This window comes from Drosophila elegans, unplaced genomic scaffold, assembly GCF_018152505.1.
Source record: "Drosophila elegans isolate 14027-0461.03 unplaced genomic scaffold, ASM1815250v1 contig_208, whole genome shotgun sequence".
Lineage (NCBI taxonomy): Eukaryota > Metazoa > Arthropoda > Insecta > Diptera > Drosophilidae > Drosophila > Drosophila elegans.
In genome coordinates, this window is record NW_024545578.1 from 21,883,190 (window position 1) to 21,898,208 (window position 15,019).

At 50.2% G+C, this 15,019-nt stretch overlaps 2 protein-coding genes across 3 annotated transcripts in view; both read left to right on the forward strand.

Moving 5' to 3' along the window:
- LOC108136019 (cAMP-dependent protein kinase catalytic subunit 3) overlaps nt 1-15,019 on the forward strand; it is a 41,843-nt gene that overhangs the window by 19,420 nt on the left and 7,404 nt on the right. The window lies entirely within an intron of this gene.
- LOC121467066 lies at nt 143-8,167 on the forward strand. Its single transcript, XM_041707903.1, has 2 exons — nt 143-255; nt 6,534-8,167. The coding sequence occupies exon 2, from the start codon at nt 6,534-6,536 to the stop codon at nt 8,121-8,123; it is 1,590 nt and encodes a 529-aa protein (XP_041563837.1). The 5' UTR covers nt 143-255; the 3' UTR covers nt 8,124-8,167.

Genomic DNA, 15,019 nt, shown 5'->3' on the forward strand with positions numbered 1-15,019 from the left:
TGGCAACGCCAGCAGATTTTAGTGGGTAAGGAAAAATACTAGAAATTAAGGAATATGCTAGAAATCCCGAAAGTGGGAAAAAGGGAGCGTGGGGTAGGTGGTCTCACACCGATCGAGCAGGCGGTCTCTCGTGCCGGAAAAGTAGAACGGAGCGGACGCGCCTCCCTTAGCTCGCTTGACGGATAATTCGAGTAACGCCTCGACCGCGCGAAGGCACGCGGTTAACGAAGAAGTGGACTAGTGAATGTGTTTGAGGTTAGTGTATGCAAAATTCCTATCCGTCAGGCAAAGACGGTGTAGCGGACTCATAGGAAGACAGTAGATAAATGGAAAGATAATAATAATAATAATAAAAATATAATAATAAAACAAAGTAAATTCCATGATCGTGATTCTTTTTATTTATAGTAGCCTAGCTCCCTTCCTCGTAGTGCATGTGACCTGTACGTGGACATCCGTCCCGTCCGGTCTGGTATTCTAACCTCCCTCCCCGTAGTATTTGGGACCTGTACGTGGACACCCGGCCCGTCTGGTCCAGTATCTTGGTTCCCCACATCGTAGCATTTGAGACCCGACGTGGACACCCATCCCGTTCGGTCTAGTATCTTAGATTCCCCCCCTCCCTCGTAGTGCATGGGGCCTGTACGTGGACATCCGTCCCGTCCGGTCCAGTATCTTAACCTCACTCCCCGTAGTATTTGGGACCTGTACGTGGACACCCGGCCCGTCTGGTCCAGTATCTTGGTTCCCCATATCATAGCATTTGAGACCCGACGTGGACACCCATCCCGTTCGGTCTAGTACCTTAGATCCCCCTCCTCGTAGTGCATGTGACCTGTACGTGGACACCCGGCCCGTCTGGTCTAGTACCCTAGTTTTCCTCCTCGTAGCGCATGCGACCGGCACGTGGACACCCGGCCCGTCTGGTCTAGTACAATAGCTTTCCTCTTCATAGTGCATGTGACCTGCGCGCGGACATCATTCCCGACTGGTCAATCGTACCGCCATCCTTTCTCCTCCAATCCCCCCTCGTGTCCGACAAATCCTATCCGGCTTGGCCTCGCCCGAAGGTCCAGCCCGGTGGATTTTTGGCACCCGATACATCGAGAACGACTTGCGCGCGACGCAACCCCACCCGGCATCCCCATACTCGCGAAACCGTTCGTCTGGCTTGGCCTCGCCCCAAGGTCCAGCCCGGTGAATTTTTGGCCTGCGACACGCGGAAAGCGACTTACGTGTCCCAATCGCGGAAGTGATCAGCGGGACTACCCGGCATCCCCATACTCGCGAAACCGTTCGTCTGGCTTGGCCTCGCCCCAAGGTCCAGCCCGGTGAATTTTCGGCCTGCGACACGCGGAAAGCGACTTACGTGTCCCAATCGCGGAAGTGATCAGCGGGACTACCCGGCATCCCCATACTCGCGAAACTGTTCGTCTGGCTTGGCCTCGCCCCAAGGTCCAGCCCGGTGAATTTTTGGCCTGCGACACGCGGAAAGCGACTTACGTGTCCCAATCGCAGAAGTGATCAGCGGGACCACCCGGCGTCCCCATCCTTACAAGTGGCGCCCGAGCAGGGACACCGAGACTAGTTAGAGAATCACCCAAGTGGCTTAAAGACCCACTGAAGAAAAGAAGGGTAGAGTCACCCGAACCGATCTCCGGAAGGATCTAGAAGACTTGAGAAGGAAGTTCACACCAAACTAAATCGAAGAGGATAACCAATGATGAGTAACCCTAAGGAATCTGACGGTGAGTACGAAGAAGCCGATTTTGTTAAGAATCCAGGTATAGGAGTCCGCTGGATATACGCTCGCCGAAAAGACGAACTCAGCGCTCTCGCCCTGGAGTTTGGTTTTAAAGCCGACGGAACCGTCGAGGAGACCAGGAAGGCATTCGCCAACCTCGTCAACACAGGGTCGTTCCCACAAAGGGTGTGGGACCGACTGGCACAGTTGCAGGAGCAATATAGTAGCCGGGCCCCAAGTCCGAACCCTCCAGGCAGGAACGGTGAGACGGGACAGTTCGCAGAATCCCTCACCATTCCCATGACGTCCGGAGCCACATCGATCGGGACTCCAGCCCGCCATCGAGGGATCCACCCAGGATCGATGCACGGGACCTGGATGCCACCGGTAGATGTCCGCTTACCCGCCGACCTACAAGCACAAGACACACGGAGCAGCACGGCTCCAACTCAACATCTGCTCCCCGAGAAGATGCACAAATGGAATTTACGGTTCGATGGGAGTTCAGATCCGTTGACTCTCATCGCCGCGCTCGAGGAAAAGATGACGACTTACAGGATAAATCCAGAGGAGGTACCCCGCGTTATGTCCGAGATCTTGGAGGGCCCAGCGGCACGATGGTTTCGCACGAGCCACCTACAGTCGGCCTCATGGGGAACTTTCAGGAGGGAATTCCTCGACTTCTTCCTACCACCTCGATATTTCGAGCGGTTGGAAGATGAGATACGGACCCACGTGCAGCGGAGAGGAGAGCCTTTCAAGACCTACTTGATCGAGCTCAGAACCAAGATGCAGCAAGCCGGTTATCGAGAAGAGGAAGAATTGTACCGGGCATATGAAAACATGGCTCCAGAATACCGACTGTATATTAAACGCAGTGAATTCGCGACTTTGACACAATTGACTCATATGGCCACAGAATATGAGAGTGTCAAACAACTCGAGACGACTCGACGAGAGCCAAAAACAACCATGGACAGGAAGCAAGAAGAACCTCAACTTCGCCGATCGCCGAACCCATTCCGGAATCCGGTGAATTCAACGCAGACAGGACATGTGACCCATCAGATGATCGGTCAAGGAACCTCTCGACTAGATATAAGGCGGGCTTGTAATCGCTGTGGAGAGAACGGACATCTCCAAAGGAACTGCCCCAATCCACGTCGGGATTTCTGTTGGGACTGTGGGCGACCAGGAGTTTTAACGATAGAATGTTGCCGTCGAAATGTGTCGGGAAACGGAGAACGCCTCCGCCGGAACCCGGGTGCGGCGGAGACGAACGGAGCAGCAACCCGACCCCAGTAAAACCCCCGTTGAGATTACACGGCGGGCTCATCACAGCAGCGATAGAAGTCGGAGGACAACGTGTGGACGCCACCATCGATACAGGGGCATCGAGGAGTTTCGTCAGTGAAAGTTTTTCTCGACTGGCCGCGCGTGCAGACGAGTTACAGGATGTTGTCACTAGAATAGCGTTGGCCGATCGGTCATGTCTGGATGTGACAAAACTCTGGCGAACCTCGGTTACGTTAGCCGGCACTACGGTGCTCTTACCCATGTTAGTAATGCCCACCATGTTAGATCGTGTAATACTTGGAATGGACTTCCTCAAAGTAGCGGGAACTCAGGTGCGATGTGGTCGAGCTACGCTCGACTTGCAAAACGAAGCCCAAGCGGCTGGAGACCCTTTCTTACAGCCAGTACTTATAAAGGCGCGGGGCAACCAGGAGAAAACGGTACACCCTGTTGCGGTTGGTGCCCATTTGGGAACTGCCAGGCCAGAAGAAGCAGAGATACCCAGTCCTATTCCCACGCGAACTATAACCCCGAACATCAATGCCGGTGCGCTCATTAGGATGGGGACGGTAGAAGACGAAGAACAGCGACAGAGCACATTATTGAGTCCGGCGCAGCAAAGCTTCATCGATCGGGAACTGGCCTTATTCGAGAAACTGCACGGGGTGTCTCACGTCGCCGAGCACACCATCGTCATGCGCGACGGCAAGCCCGTAAAACAAAGATATTATCCCCGGAACCCCGCGATGCAACATGTCATCGATGCCCAAGTAGACGAACTGCTCCGTGACGGGGCCATCGAACCCTCCAGAAGCCCACACAGCGCTCCCATCGTATTGGTCAAGAAGAAAACTGGCGATTGGCGCATGTGTATAGATTACCGTCAGTTAAACGCACACTCAGTGCCCGACGCCTACCCAGTCCCGAGAATCAATCACATTCTGGAGAAATTACGCCACGCCCGATATATCTCCACGTTGGACTTGAAGCATGGCTATTGGCAAATTCCCATGGCTAGGGATAGTCGCCAATATACAGCGTTCACGGTCCCTGGGAGAGGATTGTATCAATGGAAGGTCATGCCCTTCGGGTTGCATTCTGCCAGCGCCACGTTTCAACGCGCTCTGGATAGTGTAATCGGCGTGGAAATGGAACCGGTCGCCTTCGCTTACCTAGACGATATTATTATCATAAGCGCGACAGAAGAACAGCACTTTACTCATCTCTCGGAAGTTTTCCGCAGATTGCGGGCTGCGAATTTAAGGATAAATCCAAAGAAGTGTTGCTTCTTCAAGCAGAAACTCGTCTACCTCGGCCACGTCATCAGCAGTGACGGAATTCAGACTGATCCCGAGAAGGTGTCTGCGATCAACGGGTTGAAGGCCCCCTCTAACTTAAAGGAACTCCGCCAATGGATCGGGATGGCCTCGTGGTATCGGCGATTTGTCCCTAGCTTCGCGACTATCGTGCAACCGATGACCGCGCTACTAAAGAAAGGACGGAAATGGACTTGGGGACCAGAACAGCAAGCCGCCTTGGAAGAAATTAAAAGATGCCTGACTACTGCTCCCGTATTAGGCTGTCCGGATTTCGACCAGAAGTTCATTTTGCAAACAGACGCGAGTGACGTCGGCTTGGGCGTAGTTTTATCACAGGGCTCCGAAAGTCAAGAGAAGGTCATCGCATACGCTAGCCGCCGATTAACCCCAGCGGAACAAAATTACACTACCACGGAGAAAGAGTGTCTGGCCATAATCTGGGCAATCAGGAAGATGCGGTGCTACCTGGAAGGGTACCGATTCGAGGTCGTTACTGACCATCTAGCCCTCAAGTGGCTAAATTCTATTGAGAGCCCTTCTGGCCGAATAGCGCGTTGGGCGCTAGAATTGCAGCAATTCCAATTCGACGTACGCTATCGACGAGGTAAATTGAACGTCGTGGCCGACGCACTTTCGCGACAGCCTTGTGAGATACTGCAGGGTGCTGTCGAACTCGAGGACCACTGCGACTGGATCAAAAAGATGAAGGAGCAAATACAGGAGGAACCCGAGAAATTCGCTGACTACATGATCGAAAACGACCAGCTCTACAGGAACATGGGCTACCGAGCTGACGATGAGGACTACTTCCCGTGGAAGCTTTGCGTGCCAACCTCCCGTAGAAACCGCGTCTTACGTGAATGTCACGATTCCCCGACCGCAGGACACTTGGGAGTCCGAAAAACAATTACGCGTCTGACCCAGAGGTATTTCTGGCCCGGTATGTATCGCGACGCGAAACGCCATGTTCGCCATTGTGAATCTTGTCAAAAGTTTAAGACGGAACAAACTAAAGCGGCAGGTAAGATGCTAACCCGGGTCGTCAGCGAACCTTTCGACATTCTCTGCGCGGATTTTGTAGGCCCGCTACCCCGGTCAAAACAAGGAAATACCATGCTTCTGGTGTTTCACGATGTATTTTCGAAATGGGTAGAACTGATACCACTCCGGAAAGCTACCACAGCTCAAGTGCAGAAAGCGTTTCGGGAACGTATACTTGCGCGAGTGGGCATTCCCCGGAAGTTCGTGTGCGACAATGGAACCCAGTTCACAAGCCGGGTCCTGAAAGACTACTTCACCCAGCTAGGCGTAGAAGTCCAGTACACGGCTCCATATTGTCCACAAGAGAATCCCACAGAAAGGACCAACCGCACTGTGAAGACGCTGATATCCCAGCTGTCGGAAGGCGACCAGAGTTCGTGGGATAATATGCTGCCAGAGATATCCCTCGCGATCAATAGCAGTGTATCGGATTCGACGGGGTATAGTCCCGCGTTCCTAACTCAAGGACGGGAACCACGCTTGCCTGCGATGCTGTATGATGAACTGACCCCCGGATCGGCGGTCGTGCATACAGGTCCTGAAGACAAGGCATCTCACCTCAAAGGCATCTTCGACATCGTACGAGCGAATCTTCAGCGAGCGTCTCAAGACCAGGCGAGACACTATAACCTACGAAGGCGAGAATGGAGACCCACGCTCGGCGGTCAAGTTTGGCTGCGTCAGCATCCCTTATCGAAAGCAGCCGAGGGATTCGCCGCCAAACTTGCTCCCAAGTATGACGGTCCTTATACCGTTACAAAATTCACATCTCCGAACTTGGTACGCCTGCAACGTCCCGGAGATCGTCGGCGACGCATCGCCAACATATCCCAGCTCAAACCGTACTACGCAGAAGCCCCTCCGGATAGGATCGACGATAGTATTGTCGGATCGAACGACCCGATGCAGTAAGCGGCATACAGCCGCAGAATAGTATAACAACTAGTCTAGTAAACATTGTATAACCACTGTATAACCTCTGTATAACCCCCGAATAACCATTGTGTAACCAGTAGAGTAACTATTGTATAACCATTATAATAGATTAAGGCCGAGTCCTTTGTTAGCTACACCGTCAGGTAGGGAGTTCGAAGAGGTGGGGCAATATCAATAAGTTAAGTTTACCATTTCAGATGGATGAAGTAATTGTGTTGTCGGACGACTCCAACGACACGGAGGTCTTCCACATGGAGACGAGTCATCATGACGGAGGCGACGAAGCGATGGAAAGGGAGTTCCTCACGTCGGACGGCGAAACAGACGGTAGCTCGGTGGAGACAGACGACTGTTCCCAGGCCCCGGAAGGATCCCGGTTCGCAGGACTCCGCGGAGGCTTGTGGAGCCCCCGACCCGGCGGGTCGCGACAATATCATCATCCGACGTCGCCCCAGTCTGCTCCCTACCGTCTGGAAGACGACGAAGACGACGCCAGTGACCGGGATTCGGAGATGTTCAGCAGGCCCCCACGTTCCAGGGAAAGCTCACCAGGTGGATCCAGCGGTTACCCCAACGGACGACGACCGGGGGAGCCGTACTATACGGAGTCCCGACGGCCCACCTCGGAGGAGGAGTACCCGTGGACCCGACGCGACCCTCGGTCGGGCCATCCGGGTTACCCAAGGCCCAGTCCTCCACGATTCCCGGACGTGGAACATTCGTACCACCATACGTCCGAAGACCAGGTCTGCCGGTATGCGGGACACGTCTCGTTCATGCGCATCGACGTCCGCTCGGTAGTAGTCAAAGTCCCGGGGTTACCTGCAGAGGGACCCTACGTCGACGAACCGCCATCCCCGCCTCTGCCCCCGGCGTTGGAAAACAACAGAGCGATGGATCCCGACGTTGACGTCGAGAAGGCAGTCGGCGAGAGGATAGGACAACCGAGGACCCCGCCCCGACGTACTGTAGTGCCCACCGTGTCGGTGTCTCTAGGGGTTCAGACATCCCCAGTCGTGGAGCGGGTCAAGGAGGCGAAAACGTCTAGCCAGAGTACCCAGACCTCTCCGGCTAACCAAGATCGGGTACAGGAGGTAGAACCCGTACAGGAAGCGGGACTCCCCGAACCCAGGGTCATAACATCAGACTCCCCGGATCCCGTATACCTGGCGGGATTCGAACTGATCTCCGACAGCGAGGACGACGAAGGGGAAAGGCCATTATTCCGCCGGTGCTTCCAGACGTCGCCGCAGCAGGATCCGCGGGACGTGGACACCTCGGCCAGACCTCGGTCAGATTACCCCTATCGAGGCGACGCTGGACAGCGGTGGGACGGGGCCGTAGATCCCCAGCACTTCCCTAGCTGTGCTCATCCAATCGACCAGCTGACCGAGTGGGAAGATCGCTTGTTGGACCAGGTCCTAATGGATATTTCGGAGATCGATTCGACCGAATCCGCCGCTAGGGATACCCCACCGAATGCCACGACGACGGACGGCGTAGAAGCCGTGTCGAATTCCGCACTGGAGTTGACGGAACCCGCAGGAAGGGAGGACGACCTCTGCCCACTGCCGGAGGGCTGGATTGGTGGTAGCGGTTTACGGTACCTACCCAGACGTATCGTCCAGGAGATCCAGAGGAAGGTAGCGACCCGGGCCGGCCGCGGACGCCGAGTCCGCATAGCCATAGGAGGCGACGGACTCCGCTTCATCGTCACCATCAAGAGCGACGGGCGCCTCTTTATCGCGCCGCGGGAAGAAAGGGGGGGGTGTAACGTACACACTTAGGCGTACGATACAATTTTTGAATAATAATATGTTAGGTTATAGGTATAAGCGTCAGACCGTGAATATTAAATATTAAGTTAGTAGTATGTAAGTTATAGGTGTAAGTGATCCATAATGAATAATAAATTTTAAGTTGAAACTGAATATTAAGCTAAGTTCCGAACCCGAGTGGCAACGCCAGCAGATTTTAGTGGGTAAGGAAAAATACTAGAAATTAAGGAATATGCTAGAAATCCCGAAAGTGGGAAAAAGGGAGCGTGGGGTAGGTGGTCTCACACCGATCGAGCAGGCGGTCTCTCGTGCCGGAAAAGTAGAACGGAGCGGACGCGCCTCCCTTAGCTCGCTTGACGGATAATTCGAGTAACGCCTCGACCGCGCGAAGGCACGCGGTTAACGAAGAAGTGGACTAGTGAATGTGTTTGAGGTTAGTGTATGCAAAATTCCTATCCGTCAGGCAAAGACGGTGTAGCGGACTCATAGGAAGACAGTAGATAAATGGAAAGATAATAATAATAATAATAAAAATATAATAATAAAACAAAGTAAATTCCATGATCGTGATTCTTTTTATTTATAGTAGCCTAGCTCCCTTCCTCGTAGTGCATGTGACCTGTACGTGGACATCCGTCCCGTCCGGTCTGGTATTCTAACCTCACTCCCCGTAGTATTTGGGACCTGTACGTGGACACCCGGCCCGTCTGGTCCAGTATCTTGGTTCCCCATATCGTAGCATTTGAGACCCGACGTGGACACCCATCCCGTTCGGTCTAGTACCTTAGATCCCCCCTCCTCGTAGTGCATGTGACCTGTACGTGGACACCCGGCCCGTCTGGTCTAGTACCCTAGTTTTCCTCCTCGTAGCGCATGCGACCGGCACGTGGACATCCGGCCCGTCTGGTCTAGTACAATAGCTTTCCTCTTCATAGTGCATGTGACCTGCGCGCGGACATCATTCCCGACTGGTCAATCGTACCGCCATCCTTTCTCCTCCAATCCCCCCTCGTGTCCGACAAATCCTATCCGGCTTGGCCTCGCCCGAAGGTCCAGCCCGGTGATTTTTCGGCCTGCGACACGCGGAAAGCGACTTACGTGTCCCAATCGCGGAAGTGATCAGCGAGACTACCCGGCATCCCCATACTCGCGAAACCGTTCGTCTGGCTTGGCCTCGCCCCAAGGTCCAGCCCGGTGAATTTTTGGCCCACGACACGCGGAAAGCGACTTACGTGTTCCAATCGCGGAAGTGATCAGCGGGACTACCCGGCATCCCCATACTCGCGAAACCGTTCGTCTGGCTTGGCCTCGCCCCAAGGTCCAGCCCGGTGAATTTTTGGCCTGCGACACGCGGAAAGCGACTTACGTGTCCCAATCGCGGAAGTGATCAGCGGGACCATCCGGCGTCCCCATACTCGCGAAAACTGTTCGCCTGGCTTGGCCTCGCCCTAAGGTCCAGCCCGTGGAATTTTTAACCCAGGAGCAAGGTACGGCGTGACCAACTCCGACACCAACTCTCTCTCTCCTGGCGTCTATGAGAACCTTCGGTGTGACTCCCCAAACGACTCATTCACTCGTTGAATGATACTCTCTAGTCCGGTGTTTCGGTGATTTACAAATTTCTTGTAAAGGACTCCTGGATCTGACTGAGATCTGTACCCCGGCCAGAGAGCATCCTTACAAGTGACCTGTACGTGGACATCCGTTCCGGTCTGGTATTCTAACCTCCCTCCCCGTAGTATTTGGGACCTGTACGTGGACACCCGGCCCGTCTGGTCCAGTATCTTGGTTCCCCACATCGTAGCATTTGAGACCCGACGTGGACACCCATCCCGTTCGGTCTAGTATCTTAGATTCCCCCCCTCCCTCGTAGTGCATGGGGCCTGTACGTGGACATCCGTCCCGTCCGGTCCAGTATCTTAACCTCACTCCCCGTAGTATTTGGGACCTGTACGTGGACACCCGACCCGTCTGGTCCAGTATCTTGGTTCCCCACATCGTAGCATTTGAGACCCGACGTGGACACCCATCCCGTTCGGTCTAGTATCTTAGATTCCCCCCTCCCTCGTAGTGCATGGGGCCTGTACGTGGACATCCGTCCCGTCCGGTCCAGTATCTTAACCTCACTCCCCGTAGTATTTGGGACCTGTACGTGGACACCCGGCCCGTCTGGTCCAGTATCTTGGTTCCCCATATCGTAGCATTTGAGACCCGACGTGGACACCCATCCCGTTCGGTCTAGTACCTTAGATCCCCCTCCTCGTAGTGCATGTGACCCGTACGTGGACACCCGGCCCGTCTGGTCTAGTACCCTAGTTTTCCTCCTCGTAGCGCATGCGACCGGCACGTGGACACCCGGCCCGTCTGGTCTAGTACAATAGCTTTCCTCTTCATAGTGCATGTGACCTGCGCGCGGACATCATTCCCGACTGGTCAATCGTACCGCCATCCTTTCTCCTCCAATCCCCCCTCGTGTCCGACAAATCCTATCCGGCTTGGCCTCGCCCGAAGGTCCGGCCCGGTGAATTTTTGGCCTGCGACACGCGGAAAGTGACTTACGTGTCCCAATCGCGGAAGTGATCAGCGAGACTACCCGGCATCCCCATACTCGCGAAACCGTTCGTCTGGCTTGGCCTCGCCCCAAGGTCCAGCCCGGTGAATTTTTGGCCCACGACACGCGGAAAGCGACTTACGTGTTCCAATCGCGGAAGTGATCAGCGGGACTACCCGGCATCCCCATACTCGCGAAACCGTTCGTCTGGCTTGGCCTCGCCCCAAGGTCCAGCCCGGTGAATTTTTGGCCCGCGACACGCGGAAAGCGACTTACGTGTCCCAATCGCGGAAGTGATCAGCGGGACCATCCGGCGTCCCCATACTCGCGAAAACTGTTCGCCTGGCTTGGCCTCGCCCTAAGGTCCAGCCCGTGGAATTTTTAACCCAGGAGCAAGGTACGGCGTGACCAACTCCGACACCAACTCTCTCTCTCCTGGCGTCTATGAGAACCTTCGGTGTGACTCCCCAAACGACTCATTCACTCGTTGAATGATACTCTCTAGTCCGGTGTTTCGGTGATTTACAAATTTCTTGTAAAGGACTCCTGGATCTGACTGAGATCTGTACCCCGGCCAGAGAGCATCCTTACAAGTGGATGTAAACGTGTAAATGTATATTAAATGCAGCTTTTTATAGACTAATTTATTGTATTTATCTTATCGATCTTGCCCTATGTCAATGGGAGTAAGTGTTGTGTTGTAGTCTTTCCGGTATTCGGACATTGTTTAAAATTCCTCAGTCAACACCTCTTCCGTGGTATGAGTAATTCCGCTGAGCTCCTTTCCGTATATGCTTTCAACAATCGTTGAATGTTCATTCCTAGTTTAGCGCACACCACACGACGTATGAGTAATCAGTGGCATGGATTTCTCACAATTTCCAGACCAAGCATCGCACTGCCCAAAAGGTATTGAGTGCGATTTTCGAGTTAAATCCGTAAAAAGTAAATAAACCAGGGCGGATATCATGCCATGAACACGCATGGGATCTGAGTTGAAAACGGGAATGGGTTGTGGAGAATGAATGCCAGTGAGTCACGCTTCTATTAGGGCATTCGGATAGTCAGCCTGTCCATTTACCATCCTCCCACACCCCCTCTGATTATAACAATAATTTCCAATGGAGATGTGGCTACGGGCAAGCGAACATCATCGCCGTAATTGCGGAAAAGCCAGTGGATGGTGAAAACAATATGGCTGGAAAATATGAAGAAAACCTGCTTCGAACTGAAACGAAAACATTGCGAGCTCTAAACATATGCCCCTCAAGACTTACTATAAATATTGATAGTTCATTCGGTTGGTTGTACAAAATCCCATTGATTAACCAGCGACCTCAGGTCTCTCTCAAATGCTCCAACAAAAAAGGGGATTTTCCGGGTCGAACATTTCTCAAGAAATGTTTTCGAAATTTTGGGAAAACAACAGCAGAGCTTTTGTTTTCCTTTTGGGAAACAAATAAAACGTGTTTTTGTTTGTGCACGTTCTGACTGCATGTGATTCGATGGATCAACAACCACAAAATACCATTAGCTTTGGCCTTAAACCTGTCAAATCAACTGGTGAGTTGCAATTAACACTGCAATGAAATGGACTCTGGTTGTAACTTCAACAAAAGGAAATGTTCGCCTCGGGAAACTGGATTGAAGCGTGTGCCTGTCTGAGCAAAAGTTTTATGGGAGTGAAAGTCCATGGCATGTCATCGCTTAAGTATCCGGGAAGAAAGTTTTATTTTCTTGCGAAGCTATCAAGACATAAGATCTAGCACTCTAGAGTTTTCCAGAAGCATTTATTAAAAAATTAAACTTTTGTTAACTGTTAATAAGTTCTAAAGTCTAAAATTCCATACTCAAACGATAGTTTTTAATGCTCAACACGTTCGTTAAATTTACAAAAATCTCAAATAGATCCTAAACCGAAATCCGGAAAATTCTAAAATTGAAAAACTAAAATGGCCTGATAGTCATTACTTTGGAAATGTGAAATGTGTTCTCGGGCGATCAATTGGCTCATAAAAATTTCGCAAATGTGCCTAATGCTCTAAATGTGTATTAAGTGTAGTAAAAGTACGCTTTATTTTCAAAAAGGATCAATAACCCCATCAATTAGCTACGAAATTTCGTTGGGTGCCCCACTTTTTCGACTAAATGGCTAAACCAATGCGGAAATCTCTGACAATTGAGGGGCTGACCTTCTGTTCCCAGCTAATTTATCAACTTGACAAATAATTTTCCCTGTGGGGGGTGTCTGTTTCGCGCGGCTTTCTCAATGGGATCGTGGACCGATGTGGGAGTACGGAAAGACCTGGGAGCAGACAATCCTTTTAGTCTGCCCATTGATTGATGGATTTTTCCAAAGATAAATATTTACGCACGATTCTCGGAAACACAATTCGGCTGGGACATAAAATTGGCCAAAACACAAGAGTCCGTTCGCCATTTGCCGTTTGCCAATTTCCAATTGAAATCGAATTGAAAATGGCGAGTGTCAGACAGCGTGTGTGGCGGGGATTCCTTTCGAGTTCTGCCCGTCTTTTGTGCTTTTAGCATAAATTGATTTTTAAATAATAAAAGGCAATCAAATTTCGAGCGTCTAAATGTATCTGTCGGATAGCGAACACATGTCCCAGTGTTTGTTGGCCGTGTTGAACAACAAGTTGTGTGTCGACGTTGCGTCTGCAAAGTATAACTCATAGTTCAAATGGAAATCCTCCTTTCCGTTTTTTTGTTGTGTGCTAAGTGCTTAACAAGAAAAAATATCTATATATTTTCTATATTTCTGTATAAGTAATAATCATTTTGGCTGTGTTCGCCGCATGAAAAGACAAAATCAGTCAACGGCAAATTTACGATCGCATGGAAAATTTGAAATCGCCTCGCCCGATCTCTGTAAACTTTGTGAAGTCCGAAGAAAATTTGAATTTTATTTCAACAAAATCGAGCCAACGTATAAGCAAATAATATAGAAATTATTATTTGGCAGTGTGCCGAAAACCAAGGAACACCTCCCCCGTCATTCTGGCGGAGAACTGCCGCCTGGTTATCGGGGGACCCAGTCCGGATCCAAATCCGGACCCACCTCTCATGTCGCCGCGCTCTTTCAAACATTAAACGAGCATATAAGACTGCGTTATAAGCACACTTTTTCGCCATGCTCTGTTGTGTCGTATATTTATAAAGGTGACCTAAAAATGCATTTTGCATCTGGCAAATATATGGGCATATTAAACTGCATTGAAATTGCCCGAAATAGTCACGGAATGATTTTTCATATGTCAACATTAAATTTATATTCGATCACGCCTCCCACCGCTATTTTCTTGTCTTGTAAATTGTACTGAAAGAACTTGACAAATGTGAAAACCACATCGACAGGCAGGGGCAGGTGGGCCAATATCTATCTATATGCTGTATTGTAAATGGTAAACATCTGCTTCAAAAGTGTCATAAATCGCTTAAGTTATGGCCGGGATGTCGCCGGTGGAAAGGTGATTGGGCAAGGTGTGTGCTTCAGTGGGCGAGGGCGTGACTTCCGCGAAAAGGATCTATCCAACCTTGTGTCAATAATGCTGTAAGGCTATAAACACAGGAATTGAATATCATTTTTAGATTAATTATAAACTGGGCTTACTTAATTTTGACCTAAAAGCAAAGCATTGATATTAATAATATTACTAAAAAAAAGTAAATAAATATCCTTTCAAAGTTAACTACAATACCAGAAATAGTTAAATAAATCATTTTAATATTAAAAATATATTATGTTAAATAATTGTCAAAATAATAACGAAAATAATAAAAGACAAAAATAATAAATCGGTAGACGAATTCCCAAAATGTTTTGAAATAAAGATATATGTAAGTGTATATGATTAATGGGCATCAATTTATATAATTAAATTCTTGGAATTGTGAAAATTTCTTGCATAGCTGCATTTTCGAAATTATTTTAAGAAATTTTGAAAACATAACCATTTCTTTGCAGGCTTAAAATTAATTTTTAGAATTTCGTAAACATTTGCCATTTACAACAAAATTTATAAATACAAATTACTCAAAACCTGCCAGATCGTACCTCTTAAAGTACAAATTGCAACATCTGCAAAAAGTACATAAAAGGGCACTAAATGAGTTCAGCCAGTCAACAAATATCAAGTGACCTAAATACTCATTGTTTGTTGTTACTTACAGCAGCTTAAATATCTGATTTTAATGCCTATTTGAAATTGTTTAAACTTTAGATCTTGGCAGAATTATTTTTAAACTGGCCTCCATATCTCCGTGTTTTTCATTCGGTTCTCTTTTATTTATCGATCTTTAAACAATCTTTGCTCCGACGAACTGCATAAAACGC